The 22,069-nt window shown below is 39.9% G+C and overlaps 2 protein-coding genes across 3 annotated transcripts in view; one reads left to right on the top strand and one right to left on the bottom strand.

Annotated features, from left to right (window-relative positions):
• Positions 1-437, top strand: part of REPS1 (RALBP1 associated Eps domain containing 1) — a gene marked incomplete at its 5' end in the record, with an annotated part of 49,250 nt that extends 48,813 nt beyond the window's left edge. The window contains one exon of the mRNA XM_008935859.1: positions 88-437. Within this exon, the coding sequence (XP_008934107.1) occupies positions 88-156 (69 nt within the window). The remainder of the gene's footprint in view (positions 1-87) is intronic.
• On the bottom strand, positions 285-21,365 carry CCDC28A (coiled-coil domain containing 28A). 2 transcript variants are annotated; one of them, XM_008935858.1, is made up of 5 exons: positions 21,141-21,365; positions 19,796-19,959; positions 18,658-18,812; positions 10,753-10,758; positions 285-540 (listed from the first exon to the last, which is right to left on the bottom strand). In XM_008935858.1, the coding sequence occupies exons 1-5, from the start codon at positions 21,296-21,298 to the stop codon at positions 523-525; spliced, it is 501 nt and encodes a 166-aa protein (XP_008934106.1). In that variant the 5' UTR covers positions 21,299-21,365; the 3' UTR covers positions 285-522. The 2 variants fall into 2 exon arrangements, with proteins under 2 accessions (XP_008934106.1, XP_008934104.1); XM_008935856.1 differs by lacking the exons at positions 285-540; positions 10,753-10,758 and adding exons at positions 17,058-17,180; positions 18,000-18,022.
• Between the last annotated feature and the right edge of the window lie 704 nt (positions 21,366-22,069).

Raw genomic sequence — 22,069 nt, 5'->3', positions numbered from 1 at the left:
GAACTGAAGCCGACATTTACCTCAATTCATGAGGAAATTTAATATTAATTCTCTGTGGATTGTCAGTAGAAAATGTTTCTTTTGTAGGATGTTCTTGAAGAGAGAATCTCACTGGAAGTCCAACTGGAACAACTTCGACCCTTCTCTCACCTCTAAGCCTACTGCCGTTAACTGTGAATTTACTAATTTTGAAAGGGGTATTGGTTTCAAAGCCTATTTAAAGATCCATGCATCTAGCTCAATGCACTCTATTCTACATGAAATGTTGTGGTTCTGTTTTGTCAATTTGTCCACTTTTGTATTTAAGTATTTTAATTTCAGTACAGAGAAAAAAAAAAAGAAACTTTTTCCTCGAATGTGACACTGCCTCTCACACCATTTTCTGTGGGTGTCCATGACCTTTGTTGGACTTGAATTTGCAGAGTTTGTGGCCAAAATTTCCAACTGGAATTTTTTAGTGGTTCCCTTTTTCTTGTGAAACATCTTTGCAGAAGAGGATTGCTAATCAGTTGACTTTAAACTTTAGGCACATAAACTCTTCTTTTGCGATGGCATTTATTTGATGGCGCCAGAAAAGAGAGAACCCGGTAACCTCCCCTCAGCCAATGTCACTTCCTGAGCTGCCTTTCACAGCTGGAGAGTCGTGGCCAGTTCTGGGAAGCCTGCCTCTGTGCAATAAACCACCTCCTTCAGGCTGGCAGAGCTCTCGCAGGCCGCCTGCCCTAACGGCTGGATTTTTTTTTTCTGGTTTTGTTGCCTATGTTGCAGAGTATGTAACCACAGACTGCCAGGTGTTCACATCTTCTCCACTCATGGCCCTGATTCAGCCGCATGCATGTAGAGAGTTATGGTACAATTGGTAGTCTGGCAAACAGACCTTTTTTAGTCCACCAGTTTGTGGAAGGAGTTGGGTATAAATCCCCAACGTGTTAACTGCACACGACCTGAGCACCACCTGTAATTGCATGATTCACACATTACCTTTTAATAACAGATCACATCCACCAGTCTTCACTATAACAAATTGTATTGTCAAGTCATGTGTCAATACCTCTATGAACTTCTAATTCCCAGCAAAAAGGAAATAAAAACAAAAAAAATTGAACGGTTTGCTTCTTAGGAATCCTGGGGTACCTTCTGTCATCTTGTTTCCAGGCCTTATTTCTCTGGCATATAGACAGGCTTCACTATTAACAGAGTTCCCCGAGTGTATCCTGCTCTTCAGGTTGATGTACTGTATTAGGATTTGTTGTATATTGTACGATACACACCTTTTGATCTCATATGTAAATTTGCATTAATTGCTGACTAACAGCAGATATTCTATTTAATGGCTTCTTCTGGCTGTGGGATCATAGATGTTTAACTGCATGGATGTATCTCTGCAGAATCAGAACTAGCAATTGTGTGATTTTTACACCAATAAAACAGCACAATATTTTAATTTTGTTGATTCATCTTTACCTGGGAATTGAAACTAATTCAAATTGGGAGGTGGGTGTTGTTACAGGCCTGCAGGGATTTTTTTTTGTGATTTTTGTGGCATGTATGAGAAACAGTTGATCGTAATCCCTTGACCATTTTCTTCCCTCATTTTTTAGCTATTGGTCAGAAGTTACCAAATTCTCTTGGTAATCTGTGGCTATATTCCTTTCGTATCCTCCTACAAGCAAATTTAATGCAGTTGTAACTTCTGAAAAGTCAATGCTAGTACTGACTTGCATCAAGGAAATGTATGGTTCTCCAGCCTTCATTTCTAGTTTGATTTTCTTGAGAGTATCTTTCAAAATTAAAACTAAGTGGATCGCCTGTTAGCAGTCCTTATCCTCACTGTCTTTCTTCTGTGCTTAAATGAAATTCATTTTACATCTGATACCTTTCCAAAAGGAGAGCTCAAGTCAGATTTTTCTACTGGATATGTGGTTACAGTGAACACTCTTTTTGGTTATTATATACAGACTGGATAATTATGGTTAATTTGTGTCACTATAACGATTCAAACATATTTTCAAGTGTCGTGGAAGTGTTGCAAATGGTTTATGTATATAATGCAAAGCAAGATTTCCTGGTATGAAAGACACGAGTTTCATAGCTGCCTTGAAGATGTACTTTCTATTTTCACGTAAAGGTATTAAGAAATGAGAGCTAAATGGGCACAAAGGTTACATGTAAATTACATTTCAACTATGTTGTCAATTAGTAGATGTACAAGACTTTAACTTCAAAAAAAAATAGATATAACTAGGGAAATGCAAAAAAAGTTCCCCCCCCAATAAAAAGAAAAAAAAGAAAAAAAAGAAACTTTAAAGTTGGACTAATCCCTTCTAACTGCCAAATAGCAATAACGGTGTTTTAAAAAGTGGGAAAAATGGATCACTTACTGTAGTTAAGGAATGTTGATTTCAAACCGACTGTATCTTGTCCATAGTTTATTTTAAAGTTAAAAATACATTTTTTTAAATAGTACTATTTTCATATTAATATTTAAGTATTAAGCCTATGTTTATAGCAGCAGGATTCTTAAATCGGAATTTAACATTTTAAGCTTAAATGTAAAAAGCCTTTTACATCCAAATGTGACATGTACATATGACTTTCTGTAACATCCATATCTTTTTAACAGAGTGACAAGTTACTGTCTTAAGCGAAGAACTTAGGCAATCTGAACACTTTTGTCTTACCAACAAGTCTATTTTTAAGAATTTTTGTGGATTACTTTTAATGCATCATTCTGTACATTTTAAATGAGTTTTTCATGATCAGAAGAGCTTCTAACTGAAAAATTACTTATGTCTTAAGAACATCACTGCAATGATGTTCAGAAGTTACCTCACTTAGTAACGTAACCCAGCTTTAATCCCTTATAAAATTACTTCCTGCTTTTCTCCATTTGTTTGATCTTGATCCAACTACTTGACACATTCTTTTTTATGAACTTAGATTGTAAGCTCTTTGGGGCAAGGAATTATTTACTGTACAAGACATGTGCTCTCTATATTGCAAGTATAAATGTAGACTGCTAAATAGCACGGAGTGTGATTCATGTCTCCAGCTGGGATGGACGGACAGCAGCGCGCGAGTCTGAAACACCCGCAAAATTTTCCTTTGGACTTTGTGATTAGAAGAGTGTCTCTTCTCTTGTTTCATATGCATTTCCTTTGTTTCTCCTACTAATGTGCCTGTTTCTTCATTCCATCTGATTTGGAGTTGCTTTTTTTTCTCTCCATTCATTGCCTGTCTTTGAACTGCAAAGAAGATTTCCAAAACTCCAAGGTAAAAAGCTGAAAAGCCACTTTTTTTTGGGCAGTATTTTAAGTCTACTCAATGTAAGCTAGTATTTTCAATTGTTTGTACTTCACATGCCCCTCATTTTACTTGCAATTGTATAGTACATGAACTAGAGGATCTCTTATTACTGAAAATGTCTTATGTGGGATAAACAAAGTTGAGGTTATAAAAAGTAAAGAAAATAAATTTGCAGCATTGTTTCTTGTGTGAGGTGTCTCTGTCCCTTATGGATGGGGTGTGCTGTGTTTCTGCTCTACATTTAGGACAGAGTTCCTCTCCTGCATTCAGCTGTGCACAGAGTTTGTCCCTAAATGAAACTTTATGTATGACCTAGTGTGAATGACTGTTTCCTAAAATAATGAAAGAAAAAAAAAAATTAAAATCACTGCTTCCTCACTTATTCTGGTTTCTAGTAGAATGTAATTTTGTGAAATGGTAATATGTTACAAAAGCACTGTACTCCAAAGTGAGTAGTAATGCAATTCTTACTCTGTGTGGAAGATTAAAAAAATAACTTGCATATTTTAAACATTTTTGCACACAGTCCGTGTGCAGTTGAGTATCCATTTATATTCCCCAAAGTTCCATTTTTTGAGAGACACAACTGAATTTCATAAGCAAAATTCCAGCTTGTTCTGCCATGCATATTGATGTACTAATCATTTCTAATACAGCTCTCTAGAAGAAAGCTCATGAAAACCAAGGATGTTATTCTCTAATGACAAAAAAGAAAAAAGTACATTGCGTTCTCTTGTCTTTGAGAACTAACTAGTGGCTGTATAGGAGCAATGTTAAAAATCTCTGTATACTAAAAACCAAATGAGACTATACAGTGTGGTCCTGATAACTAATGCCAATGCAAAATATAAACCCTTCTTTTTTCACAGGAGTCTTTGAATTAATTGCTTTTCAAAATTCAATTATGACTTTGGGGGTAGAGTTTAATACTGTGTAATTTCCTTTCAGTAATACTTCTCTAAATTAGCAAAATGAGTTTTAAAGGTACAATTCCTGCTTTAAAGCTAGATTGTGTACTAATCGTACATCATAAACAGTGAAAGCAATTTGAACTGATATTGCTGTTATATAGATGAAAACACTAAATCCTAGCAGTAGTGCTGCTGAACATTAAGGTGACTGCAGTATTTGTTTCCCAGTCTGCTGAGGAGCTTACAGAGATGGATACATTCCCTGCTCTACAACACATGTACATCTCTGGTATGTCCCCTCTAGCAGCAGTGGTGGCTTCTGCTTTCTGTCATCTAACCTCAGAGGTCTGGCGGTGCTTCTCTCTCTGGCTCAAGTAAGGCTGCTTTGGAACTGACAGAAGAGGGTCTGTGGGGTGGAACAAGTTAAGAGAGAGCACTTTGAATTGGGAATGTCTTCTGCAAGGAGCCTGCTGTCTTTGGTAGCCATTCAGAAGGTAAATTAAGAGAGACTAGCATTTGAAAGTGCAGTTGCCTGCTGAGAAAGGAGGCACTAAAATCAATGTTTTTCCCTGACTTGCAGTTGGGGGAGTGGAATGAGCTTTACAGTGGTTACTGTCACCTGTAAACACGTGTAAAGGGCTTCTGAAGGTCCAGCATATGTGATTGGCTGTGTCAGACTCTGCAGAAAGGTGTGTGTATAGTAGGGAGCTTTAGCAAGAGACCATTTCTTAGCGGAAGTCTAAGGAAATATTTTGGGAACTGCTATGCCTATCTTGGGAGTGTGTTTCGTTAAACTGCCATGGAATTCAGCACCCTGTACTAAGTGCTGTTGTGCTTTATGTTGCAAGTCTTCTTGAACTGCAAAGCTTGAGCTCAGTCCAAGTATGAAAATATGTATTTCAAGGAAAAGATTATTAAAGGAATTTATAGAAGATGTAATTTGAGGTTTTCTCTCAAAAAATGCAGAAATGACATGCCTTGACTTTAACTTATACTTTTCTGTTATGTATCCCTCCTTACCTTTGGGAGAAGAGTGCTGCAGTTAACAGCAAACCCTTCCAGAGCTTCAGTCCCATTGTCTTGTCTGCTCTTACGAGGGAACTTAGTCACCTGCTTTCTCATCAGAAGGGATCAAGAGGTCCTTTTGGCTCTAGAAGGATACTTAAAATGAATATATTTCTTGGTTTGCTCAGCACTTTGGAGATAAAGCAAGAAAATTCCTGTGGAAAAACAGTATTAATTCACATGTCATTTTATCAAAATGAAGAGGCTAATCTTTTTGATGGATTTTATGATTCTGCTAAATTGCTTCCATAGGTGGACTCACTAACCAAGGGGCACACTAAAATTGATAACATCTTAGAACTTATCATGCCAAAGGTATCAAATGTTTGGTAAAAGTTTTTTTTTTTTTTTTTTTTTTTAAATCCTTTTTTTCTTGCAGCCTTTTCAAATGCTGGAATAATTTGAAGTTTTAAAACTTCCCTTTTTGCACGTAGCTATGCATGTAGAGCATTAGGAATATTTTTATTCCACTTGTGGAAAAATATTTTGTTCATTGATTTTAAATGGGGTTGCATTTTAACTGTCACAACTCAAGACTCTCCTGACCTGAATAAATACAAAGTACTGCTAAAAAAAGAACTGAAATGATGATGTGGATTCCAAGCTAGAATTCTAGGCTTAAAATTTTGATGTAGATGGCATTATGATGTATATTTTAGGTATTATTTTATATTTGTGTCCTCACACTTTAACAGTAAGGATGAGAGAAAAATGGGGCCCAATGGATGGAATGCTGGCTCTGATGGAAGCTTGCAGCTCCGTAGCAGCCTCAATAGCTGCAGTGCTGTTGTGCAGCTCGGGTACTTGTTACTGTGTGCTTAACTGTACGTCTGAACACGTATTTATCTAGTCTGCTTAAATTAGGAACAGGGTTGAGATTTGCAGTATTTATGCTGCATCCACATCTTTGGATGATGAAGCTGGTAACTTAAAAATGGACTTACTGAGTGAAACTTTGAGTCACGTGAATTTCTGTGTTCTCCCCACTCAGGCATACACATTTACCAGCAGACATGTGAAGTTGTACATGTGCTGCTTTGTCGCTGAGCAAGTCTGTGTTTTAAGCGCATTCCTGAAACCTTATGGTGAAAATACAACCTGATGTAAACTTGTAGTACAGTACATGTAGTTCTTGTGAAGTTTCATAAAGTCACTTAGTCTTAAGACAAAATTCTTGTTTCATATAAGTTTATAATCTGCTTGTAGTTGTCTTTAGGAAATTGTCATGGGAACCTGTGGAATCAAACATTCATTGAAACTATAACTCTTCTATCAAACAAGCTGTGAGAAGTTACTTTTCATTTCCAGCATGATGAATGTGGACTTCTGTTGTTGATCTCAACTTTACCCTGCAAACTACCGAGTCTGCAGGATAAATCATGTTGCTGAAGAAGTCTGTACATGTTTGAAGGGGTAGAATGAACTTAATTTGCTTAAGGTCTGAGCTGACTTTAATCTGGAAATATTTCTGTCAGAATACCTAAAACCTGCCTAGGTTTTAAATGAGAACAAAAGAAATCATTGTCCTGTAAAATATAAGCCAAGTTAGTTGCACTTTTAAAACTTTTAAAATCCAATTTTACTAACCTGAAAACATTTCCAGCCTTTCTCTTTCTAGACTAGTGCTTGGCATGTGTTTGTTGTATTAAGACTAGTTACTCTTTTTCATTCTTGAATTAGGAGGTAACCTGGTGAGAGGTTTCTGGTTTTATTTTTAAGATCCTCAGGGTCTCTGTGAATTCAACACACCTTATAAATGTACAGCTTTGACCTCGGACCTTGTTTGATTTGGTAGCCTATTCAACCCCTTACTGCAGCTCTGAAAGTATTAAGATGCTTATAACTTTTAGCCTGTAGAAAGTAAGAAAAACACTTCTCAACTAGATTGCATATTCTTTATTGTAAAACCAGTGAAAGTTGATCTGCCAGGGTGACATTTTGAACCAGCTGAGTTGCCAGCTCTTAAAATTAGAAATGCTTACTTTTTAAGTGTAGTTTTTGTGGGGTTTATTTTACATTAAACTAGATTAAAAACCCTGACACAAATTCAGGCTTTTTTTTTTTTTGATTTGTTGTAATTGTAGTCTGAATGGTTTTAACCTGGAATGCTGATTTTTGTTTTCTTCTAACATACCTCTGTTTTCTTTCACAGGTGCACTGCAATGTTTAGGGTTCCGTATAAATGTTTCTTGTATTTTTACATGCTTAACTGTTTAGACTGTAGTTCTTCTAGTATTTTGAAATTTTCAGTCTTTTCAATACTTTGGCCTTTGGCTTAGTGCTACAATACTTCACTGATTCAGCCTGCTCAGATTATTTGCAAACTATGCTTTTTCTTTCATTCACTCTGTTCACAGCCTTCCAGTACGTGAGAAAACTTAAGTTTGTTCTCAGTTATTTAATAATCTAGTTTTTGTTGTTTTAATACTATGGAAGACCCGTACATTGGAGGTCTTGTACTGATCTTGGCGTTTCAAAATAGGAGGGGGAAAGCTTGTGTTACAGTGATGAACTTTTTGCGGTTCAAGATTGAGACCTAATATCAGCCATTAGAAATATCACGTGGAGAGGTTTTTTTTGACTTGGAATAGAGAGATTTACAGCTTTCATGGAAGTGTGCCACAAGTCTCTGTGTAAAGCCTTGTTTCAGCAAAGTTCAGTGCTAATATGGAAGTCTGCCACGTCGGATCTCACTGGAGAATCCGAGCCACAGCCGTTCCTGATACATTAGAGCTCTTGAGTTGTGTTACCTTTTGTTGCTAGAGATAGTCATTAAAGAGAAGAAAAACAACCTTCCAGGGTCAGGAGTGTGAAAAGCCAACAGCAGAATGAACAAAACTGGAGTAACAGCTCCAAGTTGAGTCCAGTGCCCCACACAGCACCATAGCTTACAGTCACTGGAGAAAACAGGTGCTCCTGCAGCAGCTCTTTGGAGCAGGTTCTTGCTCGCTTGTCTTGGTTAAATGGGCATGTTTAGTCAGGTTTAAGAGTGTGTGTTACCAGAGAGGATTGCTCCAACATTAACATGGCTTCGGATGCTGCTCTCCATGGAATAAAACAAACCTTGTTCACAATTTCCGGTATTCTTACATAGCTCCTCTCACTTGGCAGCAGCTCCCTGGTGAGGTTGGATCATGTGCCTCCTGTGTCTTCATCCTAAAATCCCAGTTAGCTCTTTCAGACAGGAACTTTAAAATAGATGGTCTGTGAGTGATGGAGGTTTAGAACACTACACTAAGGGGATAAAATAGGAGAATTGCTTTACACAGCTTGAGAAGAAGAAAAAAAAAAAAATTGAACACTTGCACAATTGTAAGACATAAGGATGATGGCCTCATAATTGAAAAGTTGTTCTGCAGTTATTCAGATAAAATTATCCCGTTACTGCAAAGATCCTCAAAAAAAGCTTGTTCTTCACAAAGTAAATACTGCATAAAAAAAATGAAATTATTTAAAAGCCTGTTTTTTTTTTCCTGCTCCATAATATCTATAGATGTTTTTTCTTTTAATCACAGGAGGAGAAAAACAGAGAATTGATTTCATGTGATGGTTTTTTTGTTGTTAAAAGCACACAAATCAAAATTACTTATTCCTTGAGGCATTCGGCTCTTAAGTTCTGCTTACAAATTCCAAAATAAAAATGTTTCCTAGGCACCTGCTTAGCAAAAAGGAGCACTTGTTACAGAAATACTGGTATGTGCATTTCCATGTCTATCTTCCTGGTCCTTTTCATCTTCTGCATTTATATAGTAAGTGTGTGACTTAAAAATATATAGAAAACAATATAAAATAATTTCACTGTTTACAGAGTATATCTGATCACTTAATGTTGTTCTTGCTCATCCTGCAATTTGGAGATACCTTATTTTCTGTGACATGTCTAAGAATTAATAGGAGCCTTTTTGCATTTGAGTAGGAAAAACATTGTTTGAAGTTTTTACTTGCATTAAGCTTTAAAAAATTATTCATTGGTCTAGCTAGTGGAGTTTGTCAGCTTTTTTGGCTGGCAGAATTCTTAAATATGTGTTACGAAGATTGTAACGATTCTGGCAAGAGCTTTTGAAGTAGGTATTAGCAATGCAATCAGACTCAGTGCAGTAACAAACTCCTGAGAAAATGCTTTTAAGGCTCTGCAGCCCTGGCTGTTTAAGTGCCTGAATTCACCCACCCTGCGTGGCAGCCTTTAGTTACGAGGCATGAACTTGGCTCACGCATCCTCCAGCCTCCTTTTCCGGGAAGAGCCCCACGGCAGGCCGTGCTTCGCTCGGGCGCCGCTCCAGTCTGGGCAGCGTTCTGACAGAGGTGTCCGTGTCCTTTCAGAACGCACCGTGACCGTCTAACATGGATTTGACCCAAAACAGGCGCTGGAGCTAAACCCCGAGAACTGGCAGGTGGGTGGATTAGGTGACCAGCCAGCCCCTGGGCACGCATTCCACGGAAGAGAGCGAAGGCACGGACCAAGTCATGCTCCATGCAGGGACCATTTCTGAGTACTGCAGCGAGGGAAAAAAAGCAAATGCTAATTGGTTTTCTTCATTAGCCAACAATAAGGTGATGGCTTTAGCTATGAATGAGTCAGTGACACATAGCTGGATAAATCACACAGTCCTGGTCCCAGTACTGTACATAGTGACTCCTAAATGTTTATGTTGAAGAGTTCACAAAACTGAGCTCTGCTCGTTTGGATTCTTCATCTATTTGCATGTGTTAGAAGTGGTTGATGAGGCTTTAACAACTTGCAGATTCATAGTCAAAACTGAAGGGAAATTACTAAAGTTTTAAGAGCTAAATTAGTGACACTATTCTTATCAAAAATTGTTCCATGTTAATAGACTAGTTATTTTAGGACTTTGAAAACTGAAGCATTCTAATCAATTGATTGGCTACTCAAAAATCGGCAGTGCAAGAGCTTTTATAAACCTTGTTTGGGGTCAAAATTAAAAATCAAGCTTAAAATAATCAAAACTAAACTGACCCTATTTAAAGAACCAAGTAGCACTATATAGAGATCTGCAGTTATTCCAGGATCCAAGCCCTGTTTAAACAAATTGTAAAGCATGCTGTTGTTACAGGAAATTAATATTTATTGTATTAAATGTGGTCAACCCTAATTCCTTAGTAAATAGCATAGAAAGTGTGTCACTTTTTCAAAACCTAGTTGAGAGAGATCATTGGGAGAAGTATTAATTTAAAACTGATTTTCTTGGCTGTAGGTTATGCACTGGAGCTCTCATTTTTATTGTTCTTCCAGATCCATACATCATGCACTGGGTCTAAGAACAAGATCATCAGTCAAAGGATATACCTAAAGTATGCCATTCACTGGGGAGCAGGCAGGTGCCTTTTGGAATATTTCATCATGTTAGTAGTTTTAAAAGGAAAAATGTGAGTTTGCTTGCCCAGGAATTCAGGCTTGATTTCACTTAAGGCTTTTTGTACAGAAAAGTAGTGAGAGCTGCCAGCTGAGAACCCTTTGCTCTCTTCTTGTCTCCTAGCTTGGCAGCCTGGAGAATTATCTTTGTACTTGGTCAGTTTTTATTGACTGACCCTCTGACCAGAAGGGAAAAAACACTGTAAGCAATAGCAGGCAGTCTCTGCAAGTAGGTTCTGTATTCAGCAGCTACTTATCACGAGACACTGCTGATAAGGGTTCCAGCCTATGGAGGAGGAAAGGAATGCCTTGGCATCGCAGCCAGGGACAATCATCTGTGTATTTACACAGTGTTGACTTGGATATATAAACCACAGCTGCTAATGTGAGAGCAGATACTGAAGTAAATAAGCTATTGTTTCCTCAAGGTATTAAGAAATACTGTTTTACTTGTATTAATTTTATGTGACCAAGTTCAACTAACCTCTCACCTAAAGTCTGTTACAGCTCTTGCTCTGTGTCACTCATGACTTCCCATCAGCTGGCAGGTGTTCAGCCATTTCCAGGAAAGCAGGAACTCTGCACAGATGGCAGTTGCTTGGTAAGACAAATGCTATAACCACAAACACCCATCCCCTTCCTCCTCCTTTCCCTAAGCTTTTGTTGCTCACGTCAGGAACATCCCTTCGGTCAGTTGGGGTCGTCTGTCCTGGCTGTGTCCTCTCCCAGCCTTTTGCCCAACGCCAGCCTACCTTGGGGTGGAGGGGCTTTGTCACCTACCCTGGGCTTTCCATCTTTAGTGGAGTCACCATAGTGTCATCACGTCACTACTGCAGACACAGAAACCACGAAAAGTCTACAGGGACGTGGTGTTTCTGCACAGTGATGTGAAGTGGTTCCACTAGAGTGATGCAATGTAAGATCTAGAGCAGGTGGTGCCAGAGCACGTACAGGCTCTGTAAGGGACTCGAGCAGTGGCTGGTTGGGTTCCCTCCTCCTAAAACATCCGTGCTGTTGCAGAAGCATGTTATTTTACAGAGCTGAATCTGAAGTGAGATGGAGATTAGAGACAAAAAAATTATTTCCCTGATACTGTCCTGATACAGAGGGAGCTGTTTTAATGTTTGCATCTTTAAAATATTTTTCAAACTCTGTGAAGACACTGCTTGCCAGTCTAAACATACATCCATGCAAAAGAGGTCTGATGTTCATGTTGAAATGTTGGATGGTAAGAAGGGACAACTTCTGCTCCATGCTCTATTTGAGGGTTTCCCATTTTTACACACCTTTCAAAATGACAATATAAATGCCTAATTTAATAAAGAAGCTTGAAAAAACAAACTTAAGGATTTTAAAAATGAATGCTGTAGCATTATTTTCCAGAACCCAACATATTTTGTGCTTTAAAAACCTCTTGCTGGCACAGCCTGCTGCTATTTGTTAGACTTTTTCATTAGGCAGAGCGAGTGGAGTAATTGCTGCCCAAACATGCAAGGTTACAGCCCTGCCAGGCTGGATTTTTTCCCAGCATGCATAATTTTGGAGGCTTGAAAATGTTTCTGAAACATTTGGGGGACCTTTAGAGTGGTGGTTCTACTCCTGGTCCAGCTCAGCAGTGGCTCTTAAGTTACATACCTCTGCAGCAGTACTAGTGTGTTCGGTTGGCACAAGCTTTGTATTTGCTATTGGAGACCAAACTTTTCTGGCAGAAAACCCAACTTCATTACCTAATAACGTGGCACTGCAGATTTATAAATTTCGGCAGCTCAGTCCCCTCTGGTTTTGTACCATTTGTCTGTGGGTCTGGTGGCAGAGAAAACCTTTTCCAGTGCTGTTGTCATATGAGGAAAAGGGAGTTTAAAAACATGCTTTTGATGTTTGTAAAGTACAAATTACTGGTAATAGTTTTCCTTGTAAACCCACACTGGGCACAACTCTATCTTCTCCCGAGGTAGATTTAGCCCAGGGGGCTACATTTTCAAATGCATGTGACAAAAATTACAAAACGGTGATCACGTTTCCCGTTTCAGACTAGCAACCTCTCCAGTGCCTGGCTGCTTCCAGGGGACTGCTGGCTTGTGTTTGTGTGCCATTCTGAACCCCTGGCTAGAGGTTTAAATTAGATCTACTTATGTAGTTACATGAGCTGCTCAGAACAATTGTTTCAAGCCAGCCTTGAACTTAAAAGACTTGTCTCAGAAACCAAGGCTCTGGCCAACTTCAAATTTCAGTCACATGTTTTGGATAAAACTCTCATGTTTCCACAAAACTAAAGTGGAATTTATGGTGCCACCTACTGCACGTGCTTCTGGCACAGAAGACAACACTCACTGCTGCCTCAGAAGGCAAAGCTGAGTCAGCTGCTTCATTAGGCTGAAGAGGGGAGCTGAGCTCCTCCAAGGTGTTTGCGCACCAAAACCCAAATCCTGTGAGCACAGGTATTTGCATTTTTTTGGTGCTATTTACGTGCAGTATGCTCTGTTACCCCAATCAGTCATTGTGTTCTGAGAGCTGCCTTATGCCTTTGTGTTGAAATTATCTCCAGTAGCTTAAGTATCTGTAGCATTGTTTTTTAGAGTTATACAACCAGTTTCTCTACTGAAATATTAAAAAAGATTTATCCTTTGTTTCTCCAAAAGCAGAGCTGAGGAGGTGTGATTTGGGACAGCTTTATTTTTTTTTTTCCTGTGAGCTTTGAACAGTTTTAAAGAAATTGTGAAATATAGTACAGCAATGCTGGCACATGCTCAAGAGCAAGGGAGCAAATGTGCAACTAGCATGAAGTCTTCCTAAGCTGGCACCTACGAGTTAAAACGTGCTGGCTGGTCTGCAGCTCGTTTGCACTTACTGTTAACAACTGTCACAGCTCCTCACCCTGAGCCAGGTGAAACCTCAGACTGTGTGAGGTGGTTCTGCTTTACTGATGCAGGTCTAATGAAGGTGTCTTCTCTCTGTTTACAGCACGGCTGTTACGAGGGGCCTGCTCTGATGATGTCTCCTTGCTGCTGTGTTTCACGCTGCGTGCTGCTTCTGGGCAGCCAGGTGAGGATTTGGTGCATGCGTGGTCATGTGAAATATTCTGATCCTTTTATAGTGAGTGGCCTGTGATAAATAAAGCTCTTGTTGTGTGATGATGGTAAGATTACACAATGCATAGGTCACTGAAAGTTAATGTAATTATAATTATAAAGGAATTAATTTCCAGTATTGCTGGTTAAACCATGTTCTTTATTAGTAATCCTGAACTCAGGGTTTGCACACAGACAGAACTGATTCACAGATGTGACACTTGTCATGAAGTGCCAGATGTGACCGCAAGTGCATGGAGAAGAAACAACCCTAACGCACAGTACACCTGCTCACATCCTCATCAGTCTAGCCCAAATTTGGCTGCCATCTTCATTTTAGAGATGTGAACCCTGTGTCCAGCCTCCCTGTGACAGGATAAGCTCATCTCTAGGAAAAAAGTTCCTTCAGTGCACCCGTTAGTGACCTACACTAGTTGGCAGTTATCGAATCCTTGGGGAAGTTATCCATGTCAAAAGTTTTGACTTATTGTAAGAAGCTTGAGACTTTATGTGGACAAAGCAGTCCCACATCTGCTTCCTTGGGCAAGAGTTGAGGTTTAGTGCCTTTTATGAGAAATGTCTGATTTCCTTCATTTGTAATGTGAAAGATTAGAGTGTAATTAATGCAAAAATCATTAACATGTCTTTGAAAAAAAAAAAAAACACAAAACCATCCTGGTTTTTGGAAGAGGAAAGTGAGGCAGCATTTTTCCATTTCTGAAGTAACAAATGGATTTCTCAGGGCCTCCTGACCTGAATGTGTTACTGTTCAGCAAGCAGGTTGTGTTTTACAGTCAGTGAAGAACGTGTCAGCATGGACGTGTTAGCATTTGTATACAGCTGCCACTTGAACTCAGTGGGGGCAAAAAAAATAATCCTTACCGTTATGTTGAAACTTACTTTTAGAGTTCAGTATATTTCCCAAACAGAAGATGTCTGCCTTAATTTGTCTGGCTATTTTCAAAGAGACAGTTAAATTTAATAGCACTGACTCTCATCTCTTCCAAATCCTCTTTTCTTAGATACTTTCCTGTTAGCTTTTCTTCCTGATTTTTTAGTTCATTGAGGTTCCACAGATGTCTCTGGGAGTGAACAATCTAGGAAAGAATCTTCTTTCAAACACCATATCTATTTATCAGTGTGAGTTCAGGCCTGGAAACATCCAGTGTTAATACACTTTTATCTCCACAAGCAACTCTCCAGGAAACAAGGTTAACAGCAAAGGATCTCATTTTCCACAGCTACTAATGTACTTTTATAATTACAAAAGACTGTCCACAATTGTTAGCTGATTTTTTCCTTTTCCTGAGAGAGCCTCAAAATGTCATACTTTTATTACTACCTGACAAGAAGCTCAGTCTCTCAAAGACCTTGCTACAAAACTTTCTTTGTATGAGTCCCAAAGATAATAAGGACATATGCTATTAATTGATTGCATAAAAGACACAAATTTATATCCAGGAGGTATTTTTTATTCCTTAACTATTTACAATTAATACATTCTTTGTGACTTGTGATCGCCTGTGGGCTTCAGGTCATTGAAGAAAGAGCTGCTAATTTTTGTACAATTCTAAACAGCCATGAGAAAGTGATTTATGTCCCTATCTCAAATTATACCAGTGCTTTATATATTTGCAAAACTTGCTACAGAAATTTATATAGGAAGACATCCAACAGACCACACATTTGTAAGTTATTTGAAATGTGTTTGAAGTCATAAGCCTAAGCCAAGTTAGATCTCTACTGCAGAATATCTTAAACTATGAAAACTACTGGTTAAAAGCATTACAACACTGCAAAGTACTGCACTGACAACACATTCCTAGTGAGGGTAGAGGTCTCCTCCTGAGCCACGCTGAGCTGCAAGAACATGATTTTGCTTGTGTGCTTGCAGCTCTACTACTGGCACTTGCCCCTGTAAGAAGCCTCACACCTCTACCATTTGAGGCATGAGGCAAAAACATGAGGCTGCTTTTTTGCTTGATGTTCAGAAGCCTGCACAGAAAGAAGGCTCTAGTGCTGACAGTGAGAAGCTGCTGTGCCAAAAAGGGTACCTGCTGTTGTAGTCTACTCTCCTAAGCTGTCTTTGAATTTCACATCACAGGTACGTACCCAGCAGCAGGCTGGGACATTGAGGTTCTTTTACCAGCGTGCAAAACTCCTAAAGAAATCTCAGCAACAAAAAGCGATAGATGGTGTGAAGAACAAGAACGTCCTGAAGGAAGAGCCCAGCTGGGATCCCTCCGGCTTCCTCAGTCGGCGAGAGCAGCCGGGCGGCGAGGCAGGGAGCAAGGAGAAAGGCGCTGGAGGCGGGGCCTGCCGCCGCAGCACGGCAGTGTCCAAAGGCTCGCTGCGGCCCGGCCTGCGCGTCACAACGGGGCTGCAGCCAGGGACACCCACCACGACGTCTCTGAGGCCAGGGAAGCATCTTCTCCAAAGGTGACGTGCACAGGCGGCTTTGGTTCCCTGCCCAGAGGCTGCTCACTCAAGCAGGAGGATAAAGATTTAATTCCTTGTGCAGTAAGTACACAGAATCTGAATGCATTACCTACATCTAGAACCAAAGGCATAGTTTGATGGGCCAAGACGGATTTTGGATTTAAACCATGCCTGATTTTACACCAATACAATTTCCCCCCCCCTCCCCCTGTAAACAGAGGTGATACCAATTAATACCAGACTACTTATTAACATAGGAATAACTATGAAACTGCATATAGTCTTTACCAAACTTTGGAATTTCATAATACTTAATCAGGAGGACCGCTAGCGTGCATGCTCATTCTAATTTAGTGACATTTTATAATGATTCACAGTAATTGAAAGAGTAAACTCTGCAAACATTCAGTCCATGCAAGAACTCTTCCTAAGACAGCTGAACAGATAGCAACTTCTCTAAATGGAACATTATATCTAAAATGTGTTACTTTATTAGCAATAAATTAATCTGTGGCATCACCAATCAACAAAACACTAAAGATATACCATGCAGATTGTCTACATTCTGATCAGAAAGGCAATGTCATCTCTACCTGCATAAAACCTGGAGGAATGCTAGTGAGCTGACATCTTGTTCAAACATAACAACACTGAGCAGAAGAGAGGTAATTCCACGTTTCCCCGATTTTTCTATTAAATAAGGCAATAACAAAAAGCATAGAACCACCATAACCTACTTAAAACTCTAGATATTGAGTCCTGACATAATGCAGTGCTCAAAGAGCAATGTGCAAAAAATAAACACTTTGATTTGCACTTTGATTCTTCACTGTGCATAATTTAAAAAAAAAAAAAAAAAAAACCAACAAAAACTCGCCAACCACAAAACCACAACTGTTCCAGATTCCACTGTCAGGTAAACAAGAAAAACTTCTGGAAGAATCCAAAGTGACAAAGCTGTTCTTTCAGCCCGTGGCACCATTTGGAATATCTTGAGCATCTGCTAAATGTAGTTTTTGGCTGAAACAAACCATTAAGGAATAACATTCTGACACACAGATAAGGTATAAACAAGATAGGGTTGTTAGTCCTGTGACAGGTACACACCCAGCCAGGTGAATTCAGCGGTCCTGAGCCCCATGCTAGTTCTCAACAGGCAAACAAGTCTTCCTCCCTAACAACTGAGCATTACACACCTCCAGAATCAGCTGGCAGATCAAGGAGGGTGGCAGATCATTTTCATCACTATTATGTGATATTATTATCATCACATTCCATTTGTGTTCTTCTTGGGACCTGGCCTTAAACAGCCTTCCAGGGACACAGAGGACATCTGTACCAGTGCAGCACCTGACGTCCCAGACCCGAGTCCCACCTCCCTGCCACCTCAGAGTAACTCCACTGCGGTGCCAGCTGAGGGCACTGCCCCTCAGCTGTGGCCTCAGCTTTTACCTCCTACTGTCGATGAGCTAAGACACTCAGCTTTCTCTTCTGAATACTACCAAGGGGACATTACTAGGTATGTTTGTCCCAGGATGTCCCAGCAAGACCCTCCTTCCCATGGGCTTTGCCGTCAGCTGTCAATACCCTGTCTGAAATGGCACATGCCAGTTAGATATGTCAGCATATTAAAAAGCAACCTGTAACCCAGTGTTAAGATCCACTCATTTATATATTAGAAGAATCTAAAATCCACGCTTAAATTGCAGTATCAATTTAAGAGAAAGAAGGTTATTGAAGCAATTTGACTCCTGTAAAGACACCAGTTACTCTGTAAATATACTGTGATTTGATTACAGTTAACTATAATGCAAAACAGACATTTAAGAAAAAGGATACATAGATGAATTCAGTTCTTCTAGCTGCAATACAAATGTAGAAGGTATCAGCAATGGCATTTCAGTTAGTCAAAGGCAACAATTATGCTGACAGAGGAAATTATATACATTTAAGCAATGAAGGAAATCAATAATAGTTTGGGCTGAAACGTATGATTTTATTACAAAAAGCAAAGCAAACCTGTGCTGAATTCTACACCATCTGAGCTAAATCCCAAATTAAGTCCTCCAATCTCAGGAAATTCAAAGAAATTTTAACAGTTTGGAGGTTTACGGAAACACACTAGAGAAAGAATTTTTTTAAGAGTGTAGAACGGACAAACCTAAAAACTCCTTGCCATTTGTGGTCTTCCCCAAATGCAGGGGGACAGACCACAGAGAAAATGGCTGTCCCTACACAGGCTTACATCCTCAGACATTTTACAGTTACACTGCTCCACTCACCACAACAAGCAGCAGCCACCTATTTAAAAAAAAATAAAACCAAAACCAAACCAAACACCACCACAAAACCCATGGCACCGTTTTCTCAAAACAAAAATGAGGGCAGGGTTTATGTCTTAGTTCATTACAGAACCAGGTTCTCCTCAACTGTAAATCCCTGCCCACCCAGCAGCATTGTTCTCGAGTTCCCTGTGTTCTGCCTCCGCAGGACTCACATCTGACAGCAGCCTGTCCAGGTTGGAGTCACTGGCGAGTTTCCTTTTATCTTCGGGGAGTTCTTCCAGCTCCCCATAGAGCTCCAGATTGAGGCGAGCGAGTTTCTCCTGCATGCTCCGCACGTGCTCCATCTGCTCGATGGAACATTCGTTTCCTAAAAGGACGAGCAACAGCTTGAGATAAAGAAACATGGAAGAGCAAACCAAGCTGCAAAGATGCAGCTTTTTACACCAGAAAAGAGGAATTTAAACATCAAAATGACAAGTTAATTTGCTTTCTCAATGATTTCTCCCTGTTTCATTACTGAAGTTTGTTATCCTGTCTGGTGTTACATTGTACAGAACTTAAAATAACTACTAAATATACTACCAGGTTTTTAGAAGATAAGTTGTTGTTTGTTTGTTTTTCCCAAATTTCTCTCCAATTCAGGAAGGCCCTGTTATTTGGATCATATTTAAAAGTTAAAAAAAAAAACTTTTCAATTCTGATTAGTCTTGTTGGTTTCTTTCTTGTAACTGACACTTCACAAGAGCATGTGAAAAGTCTGTATTATGTAAAATCGGTGTGGAATTAATGCGATGTGCTGACCTAACGCTGAACTTGCAAAAGCACGTATGTATCTTTCTACTCAGTACAGAGGAAAAAAGGAAGCAGAAGAGCATCCTGGTTTTGATGAAACCTCCATCAGCTGTGCAGCAGTAAGATAATAAGACAGGAGAGTAAGCTGGGTGCAATCCAACTTGCATTCCATAAAGGTTGTTACCAACAGTCTTAAGTGTTAGCACGCAGCAAAATCAGGTGCTAAATAACACAGTTACTTCTTATTCCTATACTATCATAAACAAGTGGCTTTAAACTTTGTATCTTAAATCTATAAGCCAATGTACTGCCTTTAATAAACCATGCTGGAAGGCACACTGAAATGGCATTTGAATCATCTTACACCACAGACGCCCTTACAATAGGGCTGTTAATTTAAAAACACAATAGGATCTATTCATTATGTTGAAGTTCATTCATATGACAGAGTGCAGCATGACAAACCTGCAGTCTGTCCACACCACACACTCCTTTGCAGATGTTACCATCGTACAGCTATAAAATCAATTCTTGTATACAGACAATTCATGCATTTACCAAACGCCTGAAGTTTGCCCGAGTGGAAATCGTTCAGGAGACTCAGAAGTCCCCTTTCCATTTCCTGGACATCTGATACGTCTGTGAGAAAAGAATGCTGGATTGGTGCTGCCTGTGCCCCTTTTGCTTCCCCTCCTGGAGGTTTGGCTTTCTCTTTTATTGCTCTGGAAAAAAAAAAAAAAAAAATTAAAAAATTACTTCCCGCTTTCATTGAAAATCTGAAATGAACATAAGTGTACCTCTAGGCTTGGCAATTAAATTGAAAATATAAAATACATATTTCAATCCTTTTAACTTAAAAGAACAGATTACTCGTTTGTCTTAAGTTTCAGTAAAGTACAACATCACTAGCTTACAGCTGGATACTGCAGAATGAAGAATTCCAACAATCTGATTTCCTACTAATAGCAGGAAACAGTGGAGCACATGTACGTAATGGCCATCCCAATTATCCACAGAGCACTATCACCCAGCAATGACACACGGTGTATGAGGCATTTTCTACATAAAATCACCCCAAAAAGCACCTGCAAACTTTAAGCCAGAGAGAAAAACCCTCAGCAGTTACACACTCCCATTGTCACAAACACCTACAGACTGCAACCCGTGTGTAGCACTTGTTCTGATACAGGAATTTGATCTTTGCCTCCAGATCAGTTTTCCTAGAGCTCCTTCTTCCTACCTTCAAATAACATTCCAGTTTTGTAGAACTCACCACCAAGAGCAATTTCCCTGTGCTCTAATACATGCCAAATGAAACTAGTCCATGCCCAAATAAATGTTAAATGTGCTAAAAATCCTCTACAGCACCCTCTGCAACAAAACCATCAAAACTCCTGAATCACATACTTTTTTTCCCCTCCCCCAAGACATAAATTTCATTCAGAACATCATGTGCCAGTAGAAACTACACGGATTAAAATGTCATAATGTAATAATTGTCATAAATCCAAATTAACCCACAACTGATATGGAAGCTGATCACATAATTACCAGTGAGAAGCAGCATATTCCACCTCTGACCCAGAGGCGGATAGACAGACAGACTGCATCCTAGCCTAACGCAATTCCTTCAAGGGGCTGTCTTCATCCCAAATTTGCCGATATTGGGGGATTTTCATCCCCAAATCATATCAAGCACCTTCCTCTTCTCTAAAATAACCATTATATTGCATTAAACACAAATCGCTTTGCTAGCAAAGGCACACCAACACAGATTTTCAGAGTGCAAAGCCCTTTCTTTTCATTCTGTCTCAGCCAGTCTCAACAGCCATTCACCTGCCTGAGCACTGGCAGGTTTCTGGCTCACACTTCCACCGAGCTCGAAAGGTGCTCCCAAACTTACCGTTTTAACTTCGGTTTCTGCACCACAGGCTGGGGGGCAGGATTGGAAAAGGCTGTACTTTTACTGACTGGCACTGAGCTTTTCTTGGAGTTAGCAACCTGAGCAGGGTGACTGGTAGATGACTTGGGGCTCCTCCTCTTGATTTTCCTTTCTTCCATCTCCTGTGATTTACTGCATCTAGACTAATTCCTTGTCCTCTGAAGAGAAGAAAAACAAATAAACATCCATTACAATTGGCATTTACAGTAAAAAAAAAAGGGAAAAACACGTCACAGCGCATGAAAACATAGCTTTATGGTTTATTTAAAGGTGAGCAGTCACTCATGTCTTCAAACAAAAGAATCCATTCTTTAGAAGCTGCTTAGGCCTGCCTGATCAGCAAAATAGGCAAGAATTTAAATCTGCATTATCTTCACCCAACAGGTACCTCAAAATGATCTCAAGCTTTGCGTTCCATGGGTTATTGCTAGAAAACACCGTGACTACTCAAATCCACGCCAACAAAAATACTGAGAAACAACAGTGGCATGAAGGTGCTGTGATTCCCAATGACCTCCTCTAAAGGAAGAGGCAACGGCCTTGCCCAAACTCAGCTGATGTCGAGTAATTATTGCTACTACAAACACTACTGGTGGGCACTACCTAGGAATACCTACACTAGACTACTGCTGCTGCTATTATCTACGTTACTACTGGGTGCTACCTAACGATCTCCTCACCTGGGTGAGCACCGCCTCTTAAACTCACCGCCCCACGAGAGGGCACCGGCGCAAACGCCGGGGTGCCACGGCTGGCCACACTGAGGGCCGCTTCCCCGCCGCCGCCACCTTCCGGAGGCGGTGCCCTTCCCTGGGGCTGAGGCGGCCCGTGCCGTACGTCGCCATTTTATCAGCACGGAGCATCGTGACGCCGCAGGTCCCCCGTGCGGC

The sequence above is a fragment of the Merops nubicus genome, unplaced genomic scaffold (genome assembly GCF_000691845.1).
Source record: "Merops nubicus isolate BGI_N331 unplaced genomic scaffold, ASM69184v1 scaffold23262, whole genome shotgun sequence".
NCBI lineage: Eukaryota > Metazoa > Chordata > Aves > Coraciiformes > Meropidae > Merops > Merops nubicus.
This window is presented reverse-complemented; position numbering and strand designations above follow the sequence as displayed.